The sequence below is a fragment of the Propithecus coquereli genome, unplaced genomic scaffold (genome assembly GCF_000956105.1).
Source record: "Propithecus coquereli isolate 6110/MARCELLA unplaced genomic scaffold, Pcoq_1.0 Scaffold76, whole genome shotgun sequence".
In the NCBI taxonomy this organism is placed as follows: domain Eukaryota; kingdom Metazoa; phylum Chordata; class Mammalia; order Primates; family Indriidae; genus Propithecus; species Propithecus coquereli.
This window is the reverse complement of record NW_012153729.1, coordinates 5523726-5550268: the sequence shown is the minus strand read 5'-3', so window position 1 is coordinate 5550268 and position 26543 is coordinate 5523726. Positions and strand designations below refer to the sequence as shown.

General features: G+C 44.7%; 2 protein-coding genes across 3 annotated transcripts; one reads left to right on the top strand and one right to left on the bottom strand.

Moving 5' to 3' along the window:
* Positions 1 to 544: 544 nt before the first annotated feature.
* Positions 545 to 14925, top strand: FAM104A (family with sequence similarity 104, member A). 2 transcript variants are annotated; one of them, XM_012662367.1, is made up of 4 exons: positions 545 to 847; positions 5394 to 5493; positions 10563 to 10625; positions 12463 to 14925. In XM_012662367.1, exons 1-4 carry the CDS (start codon positions 627 to 629, stop codon positions 12712 to 12714), a joined length of 636 nt encoding a protein of 211 aa, XP_012517821.1. In that variant the 5' UTR covers positions 545 to 626; the 3' UTR covers positions 12715 to 14925. The 2 variants fall into 2 exon arrangements, with proteins under 2 accessions (XP_012517821.1, XP_012517822.1); XM_012662368.1 differs by lacking the exon at positions 10563 to 10625.
* COG1 (component of oligomeric golgi complex 1) lies at positions 13742 to 26032 on the bottom strand. The gene is made up of 14 exons (XM_012662366.1): positions 25718 to 26032; positions 23257 to 23501; positions 22929 to 23110; positions 22608 to 22778; positions 21124 to 21280; positions 20362 to 20572; positions 19250 to 20041; positions 18604 to 18750; positions 17948 to 18109; positions 16587 to 16714; positions 15984 to 16092; positions 15427 to 15536; positions 15021 to 15099; positions 13742 to 13933 (listed from the first exon to the last, which is right to left on the bottom strand). The coding sequence occupies exons 1-14, from the start codon at positions 26030 to 26032 to the stop codon at positions 13796 to 13798; spliced, it is 2946 nt and encodes a 981-aa protein (XP_012517820.1). The 3' UTR covers positions 13742 to 13795.
* Positions 26033 to 26543: the final 511 nt, after the last annotated feature.

Here is a 26543-nt window from a genome sequence, read left to right as displayed (position 1 = left end):
TAGCTGTCCAGCTCCTTCTAGCCAGGAGGGCGGGGACCGCCGGGCAGCTGCCGGGTGCGAGACCAGCTTCCCCGCAGCCTCACGGAGGGGCAGGGGGTTCACCCTGCGGCTCCGGGAAGCCCCTCCGCCTGGCCCCGGCACCCGGTCCGCTCCCCTCTCGCCTCAGGACAGTCTCCCCCGAGCTCAGAACAGGAGCCGTGGGAAACAAACCCCCGCCCTCCGAGACTCACCGCAGAGAAACCATCTCACCTCGGAAGACCCGAACGGCCGAGAAGCCTCAGCGACTAGCCCACCAGCTCGGCCCACGAGCGCCCACCCAATCCCCCGGCCCGGGACCCGCGGCAGGCCGTCTGCGCCACTGCCTGACGGCTCGCCCCTATTTTTTTAAATTATTACCTCACAGGGCTTTAACCCAAATACTTGTATCATATTATTATGACTTAATTTAATCTATTTTAAATCTGGCTTGATTTTTATGCCGTGCCCGCCCCTTTGGCTGTGAACAGGCGAAATCCCGGGCCACCCCCTCCCAGCCCGCCTCTTCCCGTGGGCGGGGTTACCGGTCGGCGCGGCCGGGCTCGCTCCACTGCGCAGTCGCGAGAGGGCGGTCCCCCGGCGGCTGCGACATGGGGGGGCGCGGAGGGGACGCCGGAAGTAGCGGTGGTACGGCTCCGACCGTGGGGTACTCACCGCCGGCAGCGTCCACCAGAGCGTCGGCTAGAGCCAAGGCCCCAGGGGGTGGGCGTGGCGGCCGCCGGAACGCAGCCCCCTCTATTCCCTCTTCTCGCGGAGCGGCGCCGCGTCGCTCCTCTCCGTCAGCTACCATGAGCGAGCGCCTCCGCCCCAGGTGAGCGAGAAGGGACCCCTTCCTTTCTAGCCTCTCGTCTGAGGGTCTAGGGCACGGAGCCGAGGGGGCGCGCGAAGCGGGGGTCGGAGCGAGCGTGGACCCTGCGGGTTTCCATCTGGGGTGCTCTGCGGTCCGGGGCAGGAGGGGAGAGGGATACGGGAGTGATCGGTACCTGGTCCCTGTAGGTGGCTGGAGGGGTGACTCTAGGGTCCGGGTCTCCCGCCCCTCCATCTTTTTTTTATTTCTCTTCGCTTCTATCTTTTCCTGTTTGGAATGAAGTGTGGTTGGTTCCGGAAGAGAGACGGTGGCCCTAAAGCTTCACTGTCCTAAATTTAGGAGGGTGGGGGGGATGGGAGCAATGTCTGATCTTGGGGAGGGAGCCCCCTAAGGCTTCTGTGAGGGCTCGGGCGGGAAGTTGCCGCCTCTCCAAGGTCGGAAAGAAGGGTTGGTCTTAACCCCGCAGCAGGGAAGGATTAGGTTATACTGAGGAACTTGTGCCGTGGACAGTTGTGAACACAGGAGGCAGATGAGCAAGGTGGGTTGTGGATCCTCTCTGGGCTGTAGCATTAAGAACAGGTAGGATTCTAAACTGTTTAGATGCGAAACCGTTTGACTCGGAAGGTGGGAGGTAGGATTATATGTCGATGCGCTTGCTACCTTCCCGGTTGAGCCTGGCCTAAGGACCTGGGTCCTAATTTAGGGGCTTTATGGTTGACATGTATTGAGTTGAGTCCGGACCAATCTGGGATTTCTTCCTGCCCCCCTCCCCGCAAGGAGGTGGAGAAGGGATAGTTAGGATGGGTTGCACCGGAAAGAAGAGGATGAACTTTATTTCAAATTAGAAAATACCTCATCATGGAGCTTGAAGTGAAAAATCTGTAGATCACCAAACTTTCATTTTTCTGATGAGGAAACAGATTTACAGAGATCATTTGATTTACCTGGATCTTAATCAGGTTCACTGCTCTTTCCTTTATTCCATAGTGATCTCAGCTTAAACGAATAAGATGTATCATAGGATTGCCTTGGTAGATTATGCTGCATCTTTCCAAGTTTTCACTGTCTCTGAATGTAACCGACAGTCTTTTCACAAGGACCCTTCTATGAAACAGTTGTTTCACGGGACTGAGGTTCTCAAAAGCATTCTGCGGTTATTTGGTCCCATAGTGAAAACCTAGGATTCTCCAAACTGCTGCATTGGATTGATTTGGGTCATGTAGCAAGTGGGGCATAAAGCCTCTACTTGTATAGAAAAGAAGAGTGGACTCAATTTGAACTTAGGGGCCCAATTACAGACATGCCATCGGAATTAGGAACAAGCCTTTCCTGCCATTTTTTCCTTCCCAAAGTCAGTTTATACTTCTGGTATCCTCTTGGGTTGTCTTACATATCTGGAAAAGTCTAAATATTTTCTACAGAAATAGTTCCTTTTATCCAGTACTGTACACAAGTAATCTGAATGTTTTTTTGTGTTGTTTTGTTTTGTTTTTTGAGACAGAGTCTCACTCTGTTGTCCGAGCTAGAGTGCCGTGGCGTCAGCCTAGCTCACAGCAACCTCAAACTCCTGGGCCCAAGTGATCCTACTGCCTCAGCCTCCTGAGTACCTGAGACTACAGGCATGCGCCACCATGCCCCGCTAATTTTTTCTATATATTTTTAGTTGTCCAGCTACTTTCTTTCTATTTTTAGTAGAGATGGGGTCTCGCTCTTGCTCAGGGTGGCCTCGAACTCCTGAACCCAAATGATCTGCCCACCTGGGCCTCCCAGAGTGCCAGGATTACAGGCGTGAGCCACTGTGCCCGGCCTTGAATGTTTTTATACCAGCATTAGATTCCTTTTATCTAGATACAGATAATCTCAACATGTTTGTGTTGGTAACTTCTTTAACTCTAAAGGAAGTCATTTGATTTAGACAGGCTTTTCTTGCCTACTTTTCTCCTCATCCTGTGTTTCATGGAGTATAATGGACCAGCTCAGCCAGCTCCAGCTATCTTACTGTCTCCAAGTCAGTTCACTTCTCTGGATTTGTTTTCTCAATTTTAAGATGCAGGGTTGGTCTAAGATGGTGGTTTTTCAAACTCTTCCACAGTAGACCGGATGACCATAGAGAGGTGGGTGTGTGGCGAGAGAGTCCCCACTTTAACAGATTATTTATCTCTTACGTATTGAGGGTTTTTCCTCTTGTAAGAAGAAAGAGTTCTGTTGCCTTTTTTAAAAAGTTTGAAAACCACTAATCTCCATACTCTTAAGATTATTTCTATGCTAAGCCTCTAGGAGACGACAGGAAGTTTGGAGAGAAATGAAATGATGAAGAGTGATGAAATCAAACATCCTTAGAAGTAACACATGCTAAACTATCATCTGTACCGAGGTGACTAGGGGAGAGTATCGTCAATTATATGGTGCCTGCTCAAATTACAACCTGGTCTATGGCATTAACTCCAAAAGCTATAATCTGACTGATTGTACTGATAGAGATGAGCTTGAAGCAGTAATCTTGCCAATTATTGCCAATATTGTTTAAAGAAGAATGTTTCAAGGATGGAATCTGCTAAGAGCTTAGGAAAAGGAGAATGAAGAATCCAATATCATCCAAAGGCGAGAGCCACCAAAAGGCCAAAGAGATAATTATGATACCTTGAGAAATCAGCTAATTATGAAGCAGGGATATTTCATGTGACTTTCTCACTCTCATTGTTCTTACCCTCTTTCTGCCTTGCAGCCTCCTTGCCATTCATATTCGTGTCACTGGAAAGATATATCCCTCGTTACAAATGAGGAAACGGCAAATTTTGGTCAGGCTCCTAAGTTTGGTTAGAGTGAGTCAGCAGCCCAGAGCACGGTCAGCTGTTGGCACACTGATAAAAGGAGAGTTTGGGGACCAGCACACTGCTGTTCAGAGTTTCTCTCTGGGTGTCAACTGGCTGCCCACTTTGCCACTGCAGCACACTCCCACACAAATTGTCTGATCATGTATGGTGAAAGTAGCAGTTTCTTGGTTCTCACATTTATCCACCACGAAGAGTTGTGCAATCTTGGTTTGAATTTATAATAACAGCACATCCATTTAATGGTTATTAAAACCTGGTATCCATCTAGTTTTTAACATCCAAGTTCTTCAAAGTAATGTGCAGGTAAGATCTGATATGCTGGGAGAAAATTAGGGAGCAGAAATGGTGACTTTACATTAAAAACTGAGTCTTAGAATGAGGTAAATGGTATAGCCCACTGCAGGTTGGCTAAAGCTTTATCAGAACCACATACTCATTATTTATCATTCCAAACCTAGACTGGAATCCATACTCATTAATAAAGTTTGACATATCCAGAATGTTGCAGAGTACAGGGAATTGAGCCTCGGGGTGATAATTGAAAGATTGTTCAATATCCAGACTTCAACTCAAGAAGCCTTTAGGATTAAAGACCTGCTCCAATAAGCCAGCCTACTCACAAAGAAAGTATGCAATTGTAAAGAAGATACTATATCTTCCAGAGTGAAATACTTTCCAAAAGCTGTTTTTTCCTCTCACTAGCCTTTTGCCTCTTAACTACAGAAATTTGAACCTTTAAGAATATTCGTTACAATAGATGCTGATGCCTATACATATGGACCTTTAGCCAGTGCTGTCCAGGAGAGCTTTCTGCAGTAATGGGAATGTCCTATATCTGCACTGGTTAGCGCAGCAACCGCTAGCTACAGGTGGTCACTGAGCTCTGGAAATGGGGCTAGTATGACCTAGGAACTGGATTGTGAATTTTAGTTAATTTTAAAGTAACCACATGTGGCTAGTGGTTTCCATATTAGGTGGTACAGTTCCAGGCAATTTGACCTAAAATTATACCTCCTTTAATTTATTTCTGTATTCTAACTGGGGTTTAGAAATCCCTTTGACAGCACATAATTCTTACATAAGAGTGCATATACATTTTGTCTGTCTTGTATATCTGAGAATGCTTCCCTAAGAAAGATGTGCAATTTTTCTTTAAACCTGAAGTTTTAAGCAACTTGTGCTATAATCTCACAGTAACAATCTAGTGAAGTAACTGTTATATCATAATACTAGCTAGTATAGCCAGAATAATCAGGTTGACATGACCAAGAGACACTTTTATAAGGATTTTCAGGGCAAATAGTGAAAGGCAGCCACTCTTAAATGTCACATGGAAGAGAGTAAAATTAGGGTAGCTTGAAATTGTAATTTCAGGGAATGTAGAAAGAAGAAAACCTTAATTAGGTAGAGTTTGAAAGCTCAGTCGTTAACCTATTCCTGTTCTTATTTTATTCCCAACAGACATTTAAAATTGTCAGACTTCTTTATAGAAATGAGTTTTACTAATTTAAGCTTGACCTTACTGCTGCTATCTTATATTTTTACTCTTAGTGCCCAGTGATAGTGTACTTCCAATTTTTAATCTGTTAGGATATCATACGGTAAATTATGTTTTCTCAGGAAAAAGGGTAAATTTATATTGTCATGTTTGCAGTTTGAGTGTCTACAAGATCACTTGTTGAATTTTTTTTTTCCTCCTCATGATTTAATTTCAGGAAAAGGAGAAGGAATGGCAATGAAGAAGACAACCATCTTCCCCCCCAGACCAAAAGAAGTAGTAGAAACCCTGTCTTTCAGGATTCCTGGGACACAGAGGTAGGAAGTGTGGTCGCATAGTCTCTGTTGTTTTCACTGCTTAAGCTAAATAACCCAGTTTTTGCCATATAATTAAAAGAAATTTATTCAAGGAGTAAATGAAAGTGTTCTTACTTGATTGCAGTGGTTTCAACCTTTGTTTTTTTGAGTCATTGCCCCTTTGAGGATGCTGTGTACCCTCCCCCCAGCAAAACAGTATCCGTCTGTACATATTCATATACACATACACACAATTTATATTTATTAGAAGTTTCATGGACCAAGCCCATCTTTGAACTCCTGGTTTTACATTTCAGAAACCAGCTTACTTTCTGATAGTGTATAAACCATGAATTGTCCTTAAGGTAAACATGTTTTGGTGTTTCAATTTAAATGTCTTTTAAGAGAAACTTTAAGAATGCAGAATATATAATGCATGTGTATGCAAATCCTACCCCCCACCCCCTTTTTTTTTTTTAAGAGACAGAGTCTCTCTGTGTTACCCGGGCTAGAGTGCCGTGGTGTCAGCCTAGCTCACAGCAACCTCAAACTCATGGGCTCAAGCGATCCTCCTGCCTCAGCCTCCCAAGTAGCTGAGACTACAGGTGTGTGCCACCACGCCCAGCTAGTTTTTTCTGTTTTTAGTTGCCCTTCTAATTTTTTTTCTATTTTTTAGTAGAGATGGGAGGCTGACTCTTGCTCAGGCTGGTCTCAAACTCCTGAACTCAAAGGATCCTCCCGCCTTGGCATCCCAGAGTGCTAGGATTATAGGCGTGAGCCATCAAGCCCGGCCTGCAAATCCCATTTTTAAGTGTTTTTACTTTTCATTGTGTTCTAAAAAGAGTTCCTTCGATGGGTAGGAGGAGGGGAGTTGAGGAGAGGGAGCACTCTCGAAGTTTTTTGTAATTTTTGGTCCCTGAAAGAGTGTTTCAGTATGCACACTGAGAAGCTTTCTGTGCAGTTGGAAGGCTGCTCTATGGTGGGGAGAGGGAGCCAGCCTTAAAGCAATGCTGCTGTTAAATTACACATGTAAAGATGTTGACCTTTAACAGTTGCCGCACTAATACAAACACCTCAGTGACACAGATTACTAAACTCTAGTGTATAAGTCACAGAAGAATTCTTACACACCAACAATAATTTGTACTTCAATTAGTTCCTGGTGATAGGATTTGACCTATATCTAGGCTTTCTTTACCAGCAATCCTAAGTACCCCCCGCCCCGGGGAAAAGTCAGAGCTCTCACGTAGGTAACAGGGATTCAGGAACAATTAAGGAACAAGTACAGATATGAATCCTTTTGTGTGGAGACTTTAGTTTCTGTGGCATTTTTTTCCTCCCTTAAAAAATCTTCCTATTTGCTTTTTTACTTTTTCTAATGATTAGCAGAAAAGTAGTTGAGCTTTTATTTAATGTGATAATTGGAGAATCTCAAGGATGAAAGAAAAATCTAATATTAGAGGCTATCGTGAACATCTACTCATAAAACTGTGTAACAGTAATAGTGTTTCCATTCTTTTGAATTATAAGACTATTCATTGAAAGAGTGTGCAGAGATTGCTTTCATGATATCGGCATCAATACTTCTTTACTTGTGCCTGTAAATCCTGCCATAGAATGTTCACATTATTTCAAAGGCATAGTAGGTCTATCTCTTTGTATTAACCTTTTTTTTGCTATTTCTACAGTTTTGATGCATGAAAACAGGAATAGAAATTGTCATCTTTATTTAAAAATTAGACATTTCCGATCTCTCATTTTAAATATTAGTATTCTGTTAGTTTTTTGTTTTGTTTTAGTTGTTTGTAGAAAATGACCTTCACTCTTTTTCTAAAATCTATGCATCAGTATGAGGGAGGAAAACAATGTCTTGTTAGTTAGCCTCTGGGTCATGTATCTTGTTCTTACTTGTTCTTAGTTCAGTTGTGGAACCACTCTGTAATCACTAGTCTGAAGGATGGACTGGATTGTCTTTCTTATAATTTAAGGTCATTACAGGTAATTTCTTTCCGAACTGACTGGTACATCACCTAATGGGGTGTCTTCACCACTAGTTTCAGCCTTGCTTAGCGAACATTTCCACAGTCTGTGCTTGTGCCGTGCTGTGTTTCCCCAGCAGTGGTGTGAACAAGTAACAAGGATGCGCGAGAGAGGGGAGAGCTGGAGAAGCAAAAGGCAGGGCGAAGCCTTTTAAAATGGAAAGTTCAGTGCTGAATAGTTAAATTTTCACTACTGAAATAGATCATTATGTTTGTAGCACAAAAAAAATCAAGTTTAGCTGCTTTTGGACAATCGTATATAAAAGGGAAAATAAAACACTTCATTATTAATGAGTTATGTTATTAATGATTTATATAATAAAATATTAATAACATTATTAATGAAAATGTTATCTTTTAATTCTAAGATAGGGCCAATGAGGTAAGTTTCCTTGAAACTAACTCAATTATGTAAGAGAAACCATTTCCTGTGTCTTTTCTGAAACACCTAAATAATCTTAGAATTCTTGTAACTTATACTCTCATTTGTGAGGAGTTTGTTTAAATTCTCAGAGAGATTTTAAATCATTGGCCAGGCGCAGTGGCTCACGCCTGTAACCCTACCGCTTTAGGAGGCTGAGGTGGGAGGATTGCGTGAGACCAGGAGTCTGAAACCAGCTTGAGAAACAGTGAGACCCCATCTCTACACAAATAGAAAAATTAGCAGGGCGTGGTGGCGTGTGCCTGTCGTCCCAGCTACTCAGGAGGCTGAGGCAGGAGGATTGTTTGAGCCCAAGAGTTTGAGGTTGCAGTGAGCTATGAGGAGGCCACTACACTCTAGCCCAGGCAACAGAGTGAGACCCTGTCTCTAAAACAAAAAGCAAACAAAAAAAATTATTGAGTGATTAAGCAGCCCTAGCGAAATGCCTCCTTGTACATAGTAGGCACACAAACATTGGTTTGCACAGTGATTGGATTTGAGAACAACCTGTGCCCTGTTGTTTGCTAAGGGTGGTCCTGAGGTGGGGCTCTGGCATGTACACTTTTTTAAAAAGTCCATGGGTAATTCCAAAATAGACATATCATGACAGTTCCAGACGTCTGCAGTTACAAGGATATAATGGTAGATTTTACAATTGTCTAACCTAGAATCCTCGCTTTTCATACAGATCTTTAAAACAGGACTCTTATGAGTTGCCTTTGTATGTTGTTTAGAGAGATTCTTGGCCAGAGTCTTCATAAACTTAATTTTATCTTGTGTTTGTGGATTTGCAAGGGGTTTTTATTTCACAGATCATGGCCTTATTTATTTTCTTTTGGTTGATAATACAACTTTGTCATGAAAATAGCCTGGTTAGATGTCAACACTGAGCCTAAATGGGAAATTCAGAGAAAAGAAAATGAGCTTTGTAACTGTTGATTTAGATAAATTGTTTGATGAGGAGTCTTTGTAAGGAATCAGGATTATGGGAATAGCATTCTTATTTGGTGGTCCTTCTCAGTACCAAAGTCTTTTGACTCTTGTTTCTCTTTTGGTAAAAGAATCTGCTGTCTTTTCAAGAACAAGTATAACAAGGTAAACATGTCTATACTAGGATAGCAGTTTCAATTCTCAAAACCACACACCATGAAGTAGTGATCCCCCCCCACCAACCCAAGCAATCAGAGATAAAAAAGCTTCACTAAGTGGGAGAAATTAAAAATTTTTTTTTCCTATTTTACTTTTTTTATTTTAGGAGACAAAAATTATTTTTCTTCTGTATATATCTTAAGGCACTGATGGAGACTTACACTTGAGTTTTCGGCCTTTAGGGTTAAAAGTTCCTTTATCCCATGAAACAGATCACTCTGATGGCCAACAGTGTTAAGATCGATTTTAGTAGCTTTCAAACTTTTTTGACCCTTTCCCATAGAAATGTTTTATTTTGTGACCCAGTGTATAGCAGATATATTTGTGAGTAATTGACAAGAAGCTTCACAGAACAATTTTCCTTAACCATGTTGCACCGTTTTCTTATGCCCATTGCTACCCACCAATGGGTTTCACCGTCAATTTGAAAAATCCTGGTCCATCTCACAGATTGTGAGATACTCCCTAAGCCGCCCTGATAGAGGACTGTTCTGAACTGGCAGAAAATATTGGAACCAGAGCATCTTTGAAACAGATGTATTGTTCTTACCTTTGATGACAGTAATAGTTATGGAGCACTTTATTTGTATTAAAATAACACATAAGGTGCATTCATCTGGATTCTATATGGCCTGTCTTTTGTTAGTTTAAAAGTATCATTGGCCTGCTTGATGCAAGTGAGTATAATGAAGCAGCTTTATAAATTCTTATGTAGTTAAGGGAGGTGAAACTAAAATCTTCCAAAAATCTTATTGGCAGTATCAATACTTTTTTTTTCAATTTCCGTCTTGAAGTTAGAAGTGAAGACCTTACTCTGTTTTGTAGTAGCATTCTTTAGTTCATTTATTTATGATCCTTTTTTTTCCTCAAAAATATTTTTTGTAGAAGCTTTAGAAAATACAGATATTAAAAATAAAATAGAAGATCCAAATTCTAAATGTTTTGCCATATATATCATTCTGGACTATTTTTGGTGTATGTATACATATACATAAAGAAAAACATTTTAAAAATTAGATGATATACAATGCATACTGTTCAGTATGAACTTGAAAACGATGTAAAAATATGTTAAAGACTTCTATCTTAGTATATGTACTTCTCATTATTGTTAATGGCTGAATAGAATTTTATCATATATATGTATACAACAGATATATTAAAATTTAACCAATTCCCTATTGTTAGATGTTTAGGTTGTTTCCAATTTTAGCCATTGTAAACAAGGTTACACTAAATGTTTTTATATATGTCTTTATAAGGTTTATTACAACATTTTAAAAATGAACTAGAAATTGTAAGTATATTTATCCTTTTTTAAAAAGTTACTGTATAGAAGTCTTTCCTAACTTGTTTATTTTAAAGAACTTATACTTTTTATGTGAATAGTCACCCTTGCTATTATAGTGTAAAATAGATATCACTTGAGATGAAAATTTGACTTACTAGAAACTGATTCTAGTTCTTGCCTTAATTTTCAGACAGTACCTGTAATGAAAAGCAATAAAGAAAACAGACTAAGAGGAAACAAAGCGTTCTGCGCGGTGGGTTTCTTATCCAGTGTAGTGATCTACTTGTTCTATATTCATGACCTCATGAGGTGTACGCGGCTGTTCTAGGTTGTTATACTAGGTTAGGAGAGGCCTTTGTAGAAGAAAGCTTTTGTCTTTGAATTGGCTTTGACCTCTTAAGCCTTTCAGTAAATTTAATTGCTGCTGCAGCAAAACCTGCCATCTGACTTCATTCAGCCCATTATATCCATTCATGAGTTTGGTTTTTTTTTTAAAGCTGTAGAAAGATATGTTGTCTCTTACTACATATGGGCAATGGGGGGTATGTGACCATAGCTCCAAGTGACCTCTGGACCATGACAAGTTTTGGTTTCAGTCTTATTAATGATGGCTGCTTCATGAACATTGCTTTTTTCACTGTTTCAGACCAAGTTATCACGTATATTGTTAGATGTAACTTTTGGTCAAAAAAGGACAGAACTAGGATTTTAAAAATCACTTTAAAAGTATATATCTGGAAACAACATTTTATTTATGCAATTATTTTTACAGTGAAAATACATAATAACCACTTTGCTAAAAAGTTATAGTAAAGCCAGGTGGTGTGGCATGTGCCTGTAATCCCAGCTACTGGGGAGGCTGAGGCGGGAGGAATCACTCGAGCCCAGGAGTGTGAGACCAGCCTTGGCAACGTAGTGAGACCCCACCTCTTAAAAAAAAAAAAAAAAAAAAAAGTTATAGTAAAGGGCAGAAAAAAATAAGCAACTATAATCCTTCCATTCTAATACAACTACTGTGGTCTGTTTCTTTCCAGTCTTTTTTTCTTATGTGCAGACTTTACATAGTTGTAAGCAGACATTTCAAAACCAATGTTTTTATCTAAGGGAACATAAATTTGGATGTATCAAAGGACTAAGTTAAAAAAAATTACACACCAGATGATGAATTACTAGGATTTTAACTTTCTCATGTATCGATTTCCAGTATGGTACTGTGTTAAGTTGTAAATAGAAAAAAGTACTGCTCATCGAGTAATCAGGGTTGTCATTTATTAGAAATGCAGTATTAAGATTGCAACATACTATAATTCTGAAATTAATCCTTGACATGATCTTCCCTTTTGAGAATCCTAGTGTTGGAAGGCAGGAATTTCTGCAAGTGATTCTCATCGGGGATCTCTGAGTAGCTTCTCAAAGGTGACTTAAACTCCAAGTCATGGTAGTTACATTAAAGAAAAAATTGGGCATACTCAGTGATACACATGTGCACATTGAGATGCAAAAATGCCAGCATAAGATAACTTATAAGAGGTATATTAAAGTCCTTTCAGGGTATATGTCCCGTCTTGCAGTTATAGAATACCTTTTTGTGTCTATGATGAGATGATGATCACAAAATTGGGATAGGTTTTTAGTTTTTATCTTCACTTGTGCCTAGAAGCCATCTTATTTGTTATGGGGACACCTTTATTATGCCCTGTACCAATGACTGACACTTTCCCTTGGAGGCTGAAAACTTCCTCCTTTGATTAGAAATTATTGAAATGAATGGTAAAAGTAGGTACAGAAGATGTGTGAAGGAATTAAGATGTAGTTGAAAGGATTCAAGCTCTGTGCTTGAATCTGGACCTATCCACCTAGGGATATATAGTGGAGATAGTAAATCCCACTCGACCTGACAGGGTAGCTGTGAGGATAGATTGAAATGTCTTAGGTGAATAGACTTTGTAAACTGTAAAGCTCAGTAAATGTCTTCATCTTCAAGCTGAATTGGAAAAATACACTTAAGGGTATTGTACATTAAACCATAATGAAGCACTTAAGAAACAAAACAGCCTGATCGTGACCCTGTTTTTTCTGTTTCCTTCCAGTCTTCAGGCAGTGACAGTGGTGGCAGCAGCAGTAGCAGCAGCAGCAGCAGCAGCAGCAGCATCAACAGCCCAGACAGGGCCAGTGGGCCAGAAGGCAGCTTAAGCCAGACCATTGCTGGATCCAGCCCTAACACCCCTCAGCCCATGCCCGAGCAGTCTGCACTGTGCCAAGGCCCTTACTTCCACATCAACCAGACCCTGAAGGAGGCCCACTTCCACAGCCTACAGCACCGAGGACGGCCTCCGACATGATGTGCCGGCAGTTTCTTGCCTTCTGTGAAGGGACAGCGCTGTGCAGATTGGATATTTCAACTTGCGATTCGTTTTAAAAAAAATTGCACACACACACAAAAATGCCTGTTGGCTTTTTGGTTTATATTTGAAATAACAGGTTAACAGGCAATTGTTTACTTGTGGTTTTGCTGCACTATTGCAATTTCAAAGGGGCTTTGAAGCAATTTTTTATAGGATTCTTCTGAGGGAGGGTGTCAAATCCATGTCAAGGTAGTGGTATGAGGAAATCTCATCTGTGTGTTGAATCCATAGTATGTCCAATTCAGACTGATTTCCAAATCTGTCAATTAGAAATTCTACTTTATGTAAAAGGGCCTTTTAAAAATGCGGGATCTTCAATTTTTTTAATTCAATAAACTAGTAAAGAGTATCTAGTTTCCATGAAAAAACAAAAGTTTTTTTTTCCAAAATACAGAAATCTTGATTCAGTCTTGCACTGAAATTAACTGCCAGACTACCTCTTAGTATGTAGATGTTCTATTGAACGTACTCTCCTTTGTAACGGGAGAACAATCAGATCCAATTTAGACTGTGAGAGAGAAGCACCCTTCCTAGTAATGGTCTCTACTCTTTGTTATATATTTGTATTTCCAGGGAGAATGTCTTTTAGACTCCTACATACTCAGATAACTTCTGTATTGATATTCGTCCAGAGTCTGGACCTAAGACTTTAGTAGGAAACACTGCACAGCTCTGAAAGCGAAGAAATACGTAATGACTTTTTGTCTTACTCACAAACTTGTTAAATCAGCAGCTTACCTGATGTCTGATAACTCCACCTTGTAGTGTCAATAATTAAGGCATTGATGAATGCTGATAAAGTGTAAGCTACCTGAACTGATGTTTAAAGCAACAAGTATTGTGAAACTATTGGACAAGGATTAAGTTTATGCTTAAAGTAACCCCTAACAGTAACTAGGGGCCACATTCCATCATTGGAACTGGATAGACTGGTGTGGCTTTGAAACAAATGAGCAGAGGCACCTTTAGAAGAAACAATGCAGTAGTATTTATTTAGAGAGAGGGATATGTTCTCATGTTACTTAGTCATACTAGAGAGCCAGCCAAGTTTGAATAATGAAGGTGCAGACGTGTCGTCTTCCTCACTGACGAGCTGTCTGAAAAAGGAGCCAGGAAGCATCGGGTCACCTGCTCTGGAGAGTGCCGGGGGGACAACCTGCCATTGGATGTAGAGGAAAGTGCCTTAGAGTCTCCCCGAGCCCTCCTGCCTGCTCACCCTCCACACCACGCCACTCGCAGTCCACACGGCACACAAGCAGGTCTGAGAAGCATGGATAGCTCTAGTCAGATGACTTTGTTTTTCAAGATTTGAAGAGGACATGGGGAACAGCATGAGATTTTATTATGTGACAGAACTAGAATTTGAAAATGACTGTCCTAGGAAAAGGGTAAACACATGCACCTCCTTTTCATGTTCTGTCCCTCTGCTCTGGGTAGGATTGGAAGGCCAGTCACTTGAAGTGGAAACGCGTGTTCTGGGGGAAGTTACAGCACAGGCCCATGCTTGGGGAGTGAGTGGTTTTTGCAAGAGCTTTTTCTTTGTTTTACTACCATCTCCCAAATTTTAAAAGAAGATATTTAATGAGGACTGTGGATCTTCATGGCTTTGGTATCAGGGAATATAGAAAGGATACACTGCTCATGTTTTGTCTAACAATAAGCAAACAACAAGTGAATGCTGTAAGAAGACAAGCTGTTTGAGCTCTCAAACACGTGTACACAGCACAATTCAGAAATACCCAGAAGGACTCCTGCAGGCTTAACGGATGGCACCCTACTGAAACAAAACGTGTATTAACAAGAAAACATAAAACCTGAGGAAGCAAATTTTCTTTTATCTACCATCCACCCAACTAAAAGACATGGAAGGTGAAACCATCACCAGAACAAAACAGATTTTTTCCAAATAAGTACAATCATAGTGCCAGGTTGGCAGTTAACTTTTACCCTACTAAATACGAGGGAGAATCTCCACCCTGTCCTGTATATTTTCTACAGCCGGGGCAGCCTGAGAAATATTTCTATCATGAAGCTACTTGGTAGTGTCAATGGGCTACTTTTAACACTTCTATTAGCTCGAGCTAGTAAGACCTTGTACTTCTCTATTGCGCCGCCATTAAAAGCAGCATTAGTGCATTTTGTCACTCAGTTCTTTATCAGTCATTTAAAAAGGAGCTCATTGGGTAGCTGGGTGGGAGATGGACACAGGATCAAGGGGTGGACCTCTTGCTGTTGGCACTAACCTGGGCTTTTGTTTCGACGCTTCTGCTGGCTGATTTCACCCTGCGAGCGCTCGTCATGCTCAGCGGGAGAAGTCCAAACCTCAAGATGAGAGGAAAGAATTTCAGTAGCACAAACAGGCAGCTTCAGGGCCCAGTGAAAGCCTCTTAGAATCATTTTCTTCTGTGGTCCCCAATCCCTAGTCCGTGGCCTGTTAGGAACTGGGCCATGCATGCCCCTTCCTGCCCCTCTGGGAAAACTGTCTTACATGAAACTTAGGAATCTGGGTGCACAGCAGGAGGTGAGCAGCCAGCTGTAGCCTCCCTCCCCGTTGCTCACTCGGCCCCCCCACCCGCACCCCAACCCATGGAAAAACTCTTCCATGAAACCAGTCCCAGGTGCCAGAAAGGTTGGGGGCCGCTGATTTACCTGATCTGACTCGATGCCAGTGGCAGTATGTTATGGGGTTCTTGGGAGTTGAATGTACTGCTCCGGGGGCTGAACTGATTCTCCGTACCAGTGACCAATCCAAATAGAACCTGACAGACAAGAAATGCAACACAATAAAACGCTGGGTTTCATTGTCCAGGTCAGGGAAGGTCACTTCTCTGTTCGTAATCAATCACTATTTCTAACCATCGTTTTGGGCAATGTTCTTTTGAGCGCATTAATGCATCAAAATTACTTTTTATTATTGCCCTGCAGGTCAGAATCTCATAGTCACATAGTTCTTTTATTTTTCTTTCTGAGGCTTGGATAAAACCTTAATAATCCTTATCTACAACTTAAGGGGTCAGATCATGTTTGCCTCAGCATATGAGATTTTATCTAATCCTCTTTCAGCCCTTATAACTACACACAGCTATTTGTGTCTTACCCCCCTCCCAAGGCTGCGTCCTGGAGAGTTAAGTGCAGGAGCAGGTTAATTCTGTAATTTGAGCCTGTGGCCCCGGAGTCACACGGAGCACGTTTGAGACTAGACTCACAGAAGTTCGCTGCACCAGACGATTGAGGTTGCTGTTGAGGTGTGGCGTGAAAACATCCAGGTCAAATGGATCAATGAGTGCTTCCAGGTGGTCAGTCACTTTCTCGATTCTGAGAAAAGGATTAGGATCATTATTCTCCGCATTTTTTAAGGATCAAAAACAACCTTACAGTATTATAATGCCACAGAAATCCTGGAGTTGGATTTTACTCTACTTAGCTGCTGGCTTAGGACATTTGTCACTGATGATTGTGCTTAAGTAATCCTCAAAGAGTTTCAACCTGACGTGGTGTCTAAGTGAAGTCCACTCCTTCCCCATGTTCTGGTTTTAGGGAGAGCAGTAAGGGCTCAAATGATCCTCCTCAACAGCTGTTAGGCTGACTCAGAGAGGAATGAGGGTCCACCTACTGCACTTGACCACGGAGTTTATCCAGCAGGTGGCCATTATTTAACTTGCCGGTAACATGAGCACTTACTATTTAAAACAAACACAAGGAATGTGCTATAGGAGGCTGATGCTTCTCTCCGGTGGCTTCCCAGCAAGGAGGCTCTTTGCGTTTGGAAGAGACTGTCTTGTAACAGCACAGTGGAGAGGATACTACACCTGGAGTCCGGTTTGCTTCGGCTGCTCTTCCCCTCTTCAGCCTTGGTTGTCAGAACGATGCTGAGATAACGCAGATCATAAAGCAGCTGCAGTGCCCGGTTCTGGGTTACTGGAAACGCACCTTCCTTCTGCAGGTGAATCCCGGTCCCCACCATGAAGAGAGATGATTTGTTACATGAGCAAAATAAGACGGCTTCATGTTTTGGTTGAGTTACAGCTTGCTATTTCAGAAGCAGATGCTTTTTATACTCACGTGGCCAGCTTAAAGCTCACAACCACAACAAACAGGTTATGTTAGACACTTGGTCTTTATTTTTTTGTTTGTTTTTCTTTAGGTAGGGTCTGGCTCTATCACCCAGGCTGGCGTGCAGTGGTGCGATCATAGCCCACTGCAACCTCAAACTCCTGGGCTCCTGAGTAGCTGGGACTACAAGTGCATGCCATCAGACCCAGCTAATTTTTTTATTTGTTGTAGAGACAGGGTCTCATCACGTTGTCCAGGCTGGTTTCAGAGTCCTGGCCATAAGTGATCCTCCCTTCTTGGCCTCCCAGTGTGCTGGGATTACAGGTGTCAGCCACTGCACCCAGCCTGACACTTAGTTTTAAACAAAACTAAACCTAACAGCAAGAAAGAGACCCAGCCCTTTAAAAAAAGGCCTCAGGTGCTATAAATGGTCATTTTATAGGGGAAAAAAGCTACCTATGGCACAACCTATGAAGGACAGGTATTTGGAGGAAGCTCATGAGCGAAGACTTAACTGAATTCTTTCCAAAGTCAGGATTGGTCCCTTCTTAGAAGTGTTACTAATGAAACGGGAATATACACCAAGGGCAGATGCCTCACAGAAGGCGAGAGGAAGTGGAGGGCTGGGAGACGAGAACTCCCCTGAAATGAGCACCTCTGTGCACCACAGGCTGTGCTCTGCAACTGGTCTAACCCCTCACAATCACCTGAGCTGGGGGTGGGGGCTCCAGTTACAAGTGAGGAAGCCGGCTGAGCAGTTTATGTGATCACATTTGATCCTGAGGAAACTGAGAGGTTAATGACTTGCCCAAAGCCCACAGTGCGCAAGTGGCAGCAGTGGACTTGGAAACCGGGCCTTTTGTTACTTTGAAGCTCTCATCCTTTCCATTTGCACTGAACGGTCTCTTAGCAAAGACCTGCTTGACCCCTGAGAGTGGGTGTTATTAAACGCATAGAGCTGGGAGCCACTCCTAATAAGAGAACATTTTTATTGGACCTGATGCCTGGGCTGGGTGATCCTTCACAGTTTGAATCCTTGATATGAACTGCCCAAACACAAGAAAAAGCTAAGGTTTTTATTTGTCTGTTTTTAATGGGAAAACATTCAAGCACCTACCTTAATCTGTTTCTCTTCTGAAAGTTTCTCATAGGCAGCTACCACTTGAACCATACAGCTTTTCAGCATCTCCTGCAGCGTCACCTTTGGCAGGGCATGGCCTCCAACCCGATTAATTTCCTGGCATAAGCTGAACAGGAAGGACTGCACATACCAGGACGGCTAAAAGAACAAGTGAAAGTCTTGTTGCCAACTCGGACCAATTAAATGCCGCGCAGTAAAAGTGGCTCCATTTACCCTCACGAGGCCTATAGGCCAGGACCTTGACCTCTCCGATTAAGCCTTCTTCCTGGCAGACCACGTAACAGATACAAAGCCCCTTGTGAAGTGCAATTTGCTGTCACCCCTCTGTGGTCTGATGTTGACCTGGCAGGTGGCACTGTGTTTTATGCTGCTGTTTTCACTTTAGAATGTGTGGTTCTGATTAACAGAGCCCATGCTACAAAAGGAAAGAACCACTAACTTTTTCTCAAATAGTCTGCTATTTACTTGGTGCTACATCCGCTATGCTCCCATAGTAGGAAGTTATAAGTATGACTTTCGGCTATTACTCAGAAGTTGTATGTTGAATGATTTTCTAAAATCTTTTTCTTTTCGACAGAACAGTTTTTTCCCTTTTTCAGCCCATGGTCCCTGCAACAGTGGGACTTACTCACCTGTATAGGGAGTCGGATCTTGGATGTGACACTGCTGCCGGACTCTGTTTCCTCCTGGATTTCTAGTTCATCCCAGCTGGTGGCTGTGGCCAGGACTGAGCCAGCATCATCTAAAAGTAATGACTGGGTGAATCCATGAATCAAAACCTGGTAATAAAAGGCAAACATTTTCCATATAAGCCATTCAGATCCTTTGTAGAGTATGTTCAAAATTATTAGCACCATACTGAGAACAGCTCATGCTGCTCAGGTCATGTGTGCAGTGGTTTGAGTGACAAACATCACTCTTCTTGTGCCTAATTATCGATGCCAGCAATGAGGACTTTGTTGCTAACTAACCTACAAATGTCAAATGCCATCTTATGGCATTCAGGCTGCAGAATGGGAAATGCAGACCTTTGTCACAGCAGAAAATCTTTCATTCTCATCTGATGGAAGGAAAAAATACAGGTTTTCTGTTTCCAAAATCTAGGCTAAAAATGAATGTTAAGGTTTTTACATTTGAATTCTCTGGCAGAAACAAAGTAAAAGTGTATGAAATAAGAACTATTATTTCCTTATTATTGAAGGGCCTCATTGAGGTTGGTGAGACCGAATATGCTAAAAATGAGATAAAATGGGCGTAAGAAGAAGTTATGTCACTCACTTTCAGGACCACTGAGCTCCAGACCCGGTAGCCCACGACACTCTGCTGGAGGAGTACTTCTTTAACTTCCTGCCACTTGGCCTGCGTCGGAATGATTTCCTGAGTTTTCCCCTTTCCCTGTTTCCTCAGAGCCCTAGACTCCCTTGCTGGTTTCTCAGAGCTGCCTGATTTTCCTAAGATACACTGCTTCAGGTGAGGGCACAGCTCTCCCAGGGACTGGCAGAGTCTGGCCATGAAAAGGACTGCGCGCAGCTTGACACTGTCGAGGGCGTCCTGCTGCCCTTGCACAACTTCTTCAATGCTCCGCAGCTCTGCCCGGATGCAGTCTGTGATGTGCTGGATGCATGCCACCGAGTGAGCCCGCAGCACTTCCTGCACAGTCCCCGCATCTGCGTATCTGTCAAAGGCAGAACGCTTGGCCTGTGTGGGGGAAATGTCCTTGGGCAGTGACAAGTCATCAGAGGGAAGGTAAGCCAGGAGGTCATCCAGGTGAACCTTCAGTTTTGAATCCAGGGCAGAGCAGAAGTTCTGGACGCAAGGGCTGACAGCTTGAGCTTTCATGGAGAGGCCACTGTAGGCCAACTGATGCCGGTTTGCCACGCTGACCCAGGCAGCATCAGCAGGCAGGTCGTTAGGACTCTCAGACCAGAGGAAGAGAGACAAGTTATGCTCAAAGTGGAGGTGCTTATTTGAGGTGGAGCTGCTGGTGCTGCTTTCAAGTTCCTGCAGAGCTGAAACCAGGAGCTCTTTGGAGCTGCTGGAGATGGACTCAAAGCCTTCTTTTGTCAGGGTCTAAAAGAATGAGAGAGAGTTCTAATCACAATTCCTTTAAGGAAATCTCAAAATTACCAAATGGCAATTTATCTGAGCATTCAGAATGTTCTCCACCACATTCAGAGAGATGACATGGTGTTGGCAAAGCACAAAGAAGCAATTACTAATGGACACGGCCATGTTCCCGACCAACTGACGGAGCTTGGCGTCTTTCAGCTCCAGATGCTGGATGTCTGTTAGTAAGCAGGGAAAGAAGTGACAGGAGTCTCCCCAGACAGTCAAAATACTACACTAGGATTGGCTGTGAAACAGGTGGACCTTGTGACTTTCTACCTCACCTGTAACCGGTCAAGGAAGAGTTGCTGCATCATATCCTCCCAGAACAAAAGTGGCTTCTCCAGAAGGCGCTGACATATCACATCCCAGCTGTGATTGGTGGACTCGTTGGTAAGTAACTCCCACATGGCATCCCGGATCCCTGCGAGACCTTTCACGCTCTTCACATACATCAGCAGATTGGTGATCCCGTTTTTAATGTCTTCATTACACCTGCCACAAAATCATTTCCCTTGGGCTCCATTACGTGCATAGTTTTCATCTTTATTAAGAAAAACGGCAGGATTCCATTTGCAAACCTTTGACCTGAGTCCCAATATATTAGTGTGTGTGTGTGTGTGTGTGTGTGTGTGTGTGTGTGTATTTCAGAGCATTTCTGGCTGGGTTGGGGTGTGCAGTCTGTTGCCCTCTTAGCAGGCCCACCCTTGCTTCCCTGAGAATATGAGGAAGTCTAGAGCCCCCAGGAATGGCTTCAAAAACCAATGCATTAAATAAAACCTTAGGAGTTGCAGAACTTTTACATAAAGAGAACTAAAAACCTTCCACACAATCTTCTCAAAGACAAATTCCTTCCTGGCTCTCCCACGGTGGGTGCTGAATGGCCACGAAGGCGACAATGGGCCTCAGGGAGAGTGGCGGACACACAGCACGTCATCTGTGGGATCAGGCTTCCCATTGATGCTTCACCGACCCTCCTACCGTCCCACGCGAGGCTGCACAGGTGGTTACTGCCAGCCTTAGGGAAGCACTGTCTGCCTACTTACATGTGGATCCACTTCTGCAGCGTGTCTTGCAGGTACTCCTGGCTGATGGGATGCGCGAGGGTGCGCAGCACTGGCTGGAACCCGACGACGGATGCCGGCAGGTGTTTGAACCAGCTGCAGAGTTTCATCTCCCCCTGCAGGACCCCCATGCCCTTTCCTAAAGAGAAGGCCAGTGAGAAGCAATCGAGGCCACCTTTTGAACAGCACATTAAAATGTGAACCTAGAAGGAATTTCCAAAAATCATCTAGTTTTTCTTTAGAAAGGTCGAACTGGGCTCCGGGAATAGGGGGGACAAGGAAGTACAGAATATGTCCAGGGCCCCCCATCAGGGAGCGGGGCAGCTTCCCCACAACTGTGGTCATCCTACTGGTTGAGAAGAATGGCGAACAAAGGTCAAAAGGAAAAAATGAGGGTCAAAAGAGTAGAAAGAAGAAATGAGTGCTGTGTAGTCCCTGGGACTTTGAAAGTAGAACTTACATTGTCAAAAAAAGTAAAAGTTAACGGTTTCCCTTTCCTCACCATCCTCCTCCCTCCCTTGAAGATCTAAGGAAAGAATCAATGACCACTCATCCTGATTAGTAAGTCATTCGTAGCTCTTCAGGGGTGACCTGTCGACAAGGGCACAGGCCCGTGCTCTGCCGCTCTGGGAGGCACCATCACTGCACCACAAGGCACCCTCTGGACTGTGAAACACAGGGCCTCTCCAAGGTACTGCTGCACTGTTTTCCAGTGCCATGACAAACCACCCAATGCCCAGCCTTCATGAGAGGGTAAAGTGTTAAATGTAAGCGCCTAGAGAGAAACCAAAGCATAAGGAGGTGGTGCTTAGTTGGAAGATAAAGTAAGCCAAGCGGCGGCTCTGTGATGCACGTCTCTCTTTCTCTGGAAATGGCCACTTGGCTATCACCATACTCAACTTGTTTCATTTCCATCTTCAGCTGCATCTCCTTAGTTGATTTTGCTGACACCCCCATTTGACCCCGGACTTCTGGAATTCCATAAGGCACAGTCTCTGGCATCTTTTCTTACTGATGATGTCATCCATTCCCATGGCTTCAAATAACAGCCCCATGCAGAAGCACCACAGGTTATGTCCCCAATCAGACATCCTACTGCTCTGTGGTGGGTCACAGGCACCTGCCCATGCTACAGCCCCACTTCAAAGTCCCAGGCATCTCCAATGCAACAAGTTCAAAGTCAGCCCATCATTGGCACCTTCAAACCAGCTCCTGTTCTAGTTAATCTGGACACCTCCCTTCCCTCACCTTCTACAGCCATACATCACCAATCCTCTCCTCCTACACAGATGTCCAAGCTGTCTGCTGACCCCCATCTCGACTGCTCCCGTCTAACCCAAGTCCCCAGCATCTGACACCTGGATCACGGTGGCAGCCTCCTAAGTGAGCTCTCAGCATCCATTCTAGCCCCACAGGGATCCACTGCCACATTAAAAAAAAAAAAAAAAGTTAGCTAAAAAGCTCACCGGTAGGATGCTGGCCTGTGACAGTCTCCAGAGTAGAGAAGAGCAAGCCACACGGCAGAGACGGATCAGGCAGCGCACCTTCTGGTAAAGTGTAGAAAAGGGCATGAGCTTGGTTCAGCGTGGCAGCCAGCAACTCCACCAACGAGCAAATCTGATCCTTGGCACCAGCACCTACGAGAAGAAACCATCCTCTGTTTCTCCTTTACAATTTCCTTTCGTACAGTTAAAGACAGAGAACGCTCTGAAGGCTGCAGTCTCCCTCAGCTCACCCTTCTCTATCCCACGCTTAAGGACCAAATGTTGGAGAGAAGCCGCACCCACCATGGTGTGGCTGGTTGAGAAGTTTCTGAATAGTTGCCTTTCTGGCCAGGAGGAAGTCTGTGAGGGCTTGGCGAGGAGAACTCTCTTCTAAGAGTATTATAGAGCACAATGCCTCGGCGACAGCTTGGTCAGACACAGCCTGGCATTTGAGCAACATCTTGCTCTCATGTAGAATAGCTGACCTAGAAAAACGATAACAAAGGGCAACAGGGAATTTTTAACATCTGGGGTGAAGAGCCTTGGTACATCAGGAAAGAAGACAGACTCCATAGAACTGTAGTGGTGAAGCTTGACCATCACCAGAGGGCTTTATGCCGGATCCACTTACCGGAAGTGGCTGGCTGCTGCCACCTGCCGGATGAGTATAGGAAACCGGGAGAGGACAGGGCTAGATCGGGAACTAGAAGAATCCAGCTGGAGCAGGCTGTGAAGGTGGCAGCAGAGCAGGTAGAGCTGTGTGGCGTGCAGATACTGAGAGGCTTCCATAGAGCTCCAGATCTTCTCAGGAATTTCTAATAGTAGCTTGATCTGGGCAGCCATGCTGTAGAAATTCTGCTGGGATGGCTGCTGTGGCTGCAGGGAAGGGCACAGAACTAAGTCAGAAGAGCACACAAAAGCAAGGTCAGTTTTCTGCAGGCTTGGGGAAAAATTGGGGGGCATTTTAGAATACAAAGCTTTCATTAAGCGGGACTCAATGCCACTCAGCAAGGCATCAAATTCCCGTGCAGTATAGTTGCTGGAGTGCTGTATGAGCTCACGGTTTTTCCTATGCGTGCGTGCACCTTTGCTGGGTCCTGTGGAGAGGCAAACTCTCATCTCACCATCTGGCCATCAGCGGTTCTCTTGAAGTCTCAATGGCAGCGAGCTCTGCAGACTACCAACTGTGCGAGCTTTCTCCTTCCTTTTCTGATGTTCAGCCTTCCTACTGTTCCTCCTGCTTCCTCGAGGGCACCATGGACTTCTTTGCTGACTGTTCCTCTTCACCAACCCTGTACCAAATCTTCATCTGGTTCAGTCTTTGGGCCTCTACTCATCTCAGCCCACCCTCTTAGGATTCTCTTCCCTCAAACATCCCCTCACTAATGGATTAGTGCCTTATAAAAGGGCTGGAGGGAACTAGCTGGGGCTCTTTCATGTTCTTCCACCTTCTACCACATGAGGAACGGCAAGAAGGCCCTCAGCAGACATCAAACACCAGTGCCTTGATCCTGGACTTCCTCGACCCCAGAACTGTGCAAAAGTAAATTTCGGTTCTTTATAAATTATGCAACCTCAGGTATTTTGTTATAGTAGCACAAATGGACTAAGACACCCATATTCCAAATCTCATCTGTCTGTAAGTCCTCTCCTTACTAAGAAGAACCCAAAGCCTACGCTTGGGGTAAATGTATATAATTATTTTGGGAATTAATCACCAATTATCATAAATCTTTCCTACTGTTATTCTAAATTATTTACCTTTTTATGGTCAACTTTCCATGGATTTATTTCCTTAACTAGATTGTAAGCTCCTTTAGAGCAGGAATTGGGGGACTTGTATTTCTTTTTTACTTGAACAGAGAAGGCACTCAAGTTTTTATGGGTTTGACTGAGAATAAGTCAGATATAACTATTATGAAAATCAGTAATTTCTAAAATCAGGCATAGTACAAGTTGCCTTTTTAATAAGCCCGGAAGCATGACTCAAGTTACAGTGAAGGCTGGCCACCTAAGGGTGGACATGTACTAAATGCTCAGCTTTGGAAGGGATGGGGTCACTCATTTCAAACGTTTGTGACATATTTCCAACTTTCTATAGTTCTCTTGTGTCAGCCCAGGCTACTGACCTGGATTTTTCTAAAACCCAAGTAGCATGAAAAAGTTCCAAACTGGAGCTAGATTGTACTTGTGCAATTTCTTCTTCCATGTCCCAGTAAATTCTTCTCCCAGGTTGTAAAGAACAACTTCCCTGTTTACCTTTTCACCCTCATGCCACTTTACTTTGTTCCTCCCTGGGTCAACATTCTTTGGGCACACAAGATGCTGCTCCAATATCAGGATGCGTTTATTGCCTCATCTTTCCACCTCGCGTCTAATCAATAGCATTCGGGGAGAAGAACGCAGGAGAACCTGAATTAGAAGAGCCTTAGTTCAGCTACTAAAAGGTAAGGGCTTGAAGGCCAGTACCACCTTCCAACAACTCCCAAAGGGTGGAACAGCTGTTTGGGATTGTGGAAGTTATTCCTGGGGTGGGATCTGGGGCAAGGCTGGGATGAGGAACAAATGACTTGGGGGAAGGTGTTAACACAAAGGAGAAATCTGTCCTAAGAAAAACAATGTCAGGAAATGTTATACAGGGAAGAGTTGAGCTGTCTAGACAGAGACCCCTGGCGTTTTCCGCTATAAGTGAAAGGAGCCCAGGGAACCCAGAGTGAGGTGAGGGAACTGGGGCGCGGAAGTCGGGGAAGTCTCCTGAAGAAACAGCTGGAAGACTTCTCCAGAACGGATCAGCAGCCCGCGAAAGGACCGCCGGCACTGTCCCCTGAGGAGGGGAGTCGGAAGGGAGAGACGCGGGCTCCTCCCGGGAAGGTGAGGATTCGCGGGTCGGAGACCGACGGACTGGGACGGGCCCGCGGGGGTCGGAAAGTTGGCAGGCGGGGACTGCCAGGGGGTCCGCGCGGCCTACGGGAGCGTGGGGAGGACCTGGGGGGACCGGGACTGACCTGCTGGTCCCGCGGGGGCGGGGCGCGGACTGACCTGCGCGGTGGCAGGGATGGGGCGCAAGGACCGACCTACGTGGGGGGACTGACCTGCGGGTCCTGCGCCGGGTGGGGCGCGGCCGAGCCGGCGTGGCGGAGGCGGGCGCAGTACTGGTCGGTAGCCTTGACGGCGTCCACCAGCCCCTCGGCGCAGCGGCGCATCTGCCCGATGGTGTCGGCCGCCTCGATCAGGTCGCGGTACCGCTCGCCCACCATCTGCCGCAGCTCCTCCTTCTTGTGCTCGATCTCGGCCCGAACCTGGCGCTCCAGCCCGCGGATCTCCTCCGCTCCATGGGTCTCGAAAAGCGCCGCGGGGTCGCGCAGATCCAGCCGCTTCAGCGCGGAGGAGGCGGCCACGGCCGCCATGATGCACCCGTCAGACGTCCACTAGCTACTTCCGCTTTGCCAGCCCCGCCTCTCCGCCATCTTGTTTGGGGGCGGAAGCCCTTCCGCCCCGCCGGGGCCATGTTTGTTCCGGGCTTCTCCTGCGCCGCCGAGAGCCCGGGCAGGTGGTGGGCGGCGCGCCCTGGCGCGGTGAAGGAACCTGGGCGGTTAGGTGAGGTCGCTAGGCTGACCGTGCCTTTGCTAAGCTGGCCGAAGCCCTGCGTGACCTGAAACCCCCCAGCGCCAGCGGAGCCTTTCCTGTTGGAAGAGCTCCGTCGTCGAGTTCGCGGTGGGCATTAAGTTCTGCGGGCCCGCAGGTGTGGCCCGAACCGCCGCCCATTCCCGCCCTGGCTCGCGGGCTGCAGCGGCGGAGGCGCGTTCGCGGCTATTTTCCTGTGGTCATTGACCCAATGCAGTTTTAGAAAAAGAGTTTGAGTCCTTCGTTCATTGTAAAGGATTACTTCGCTGCCCCTTAAGGGGTACCTGAGCGCTT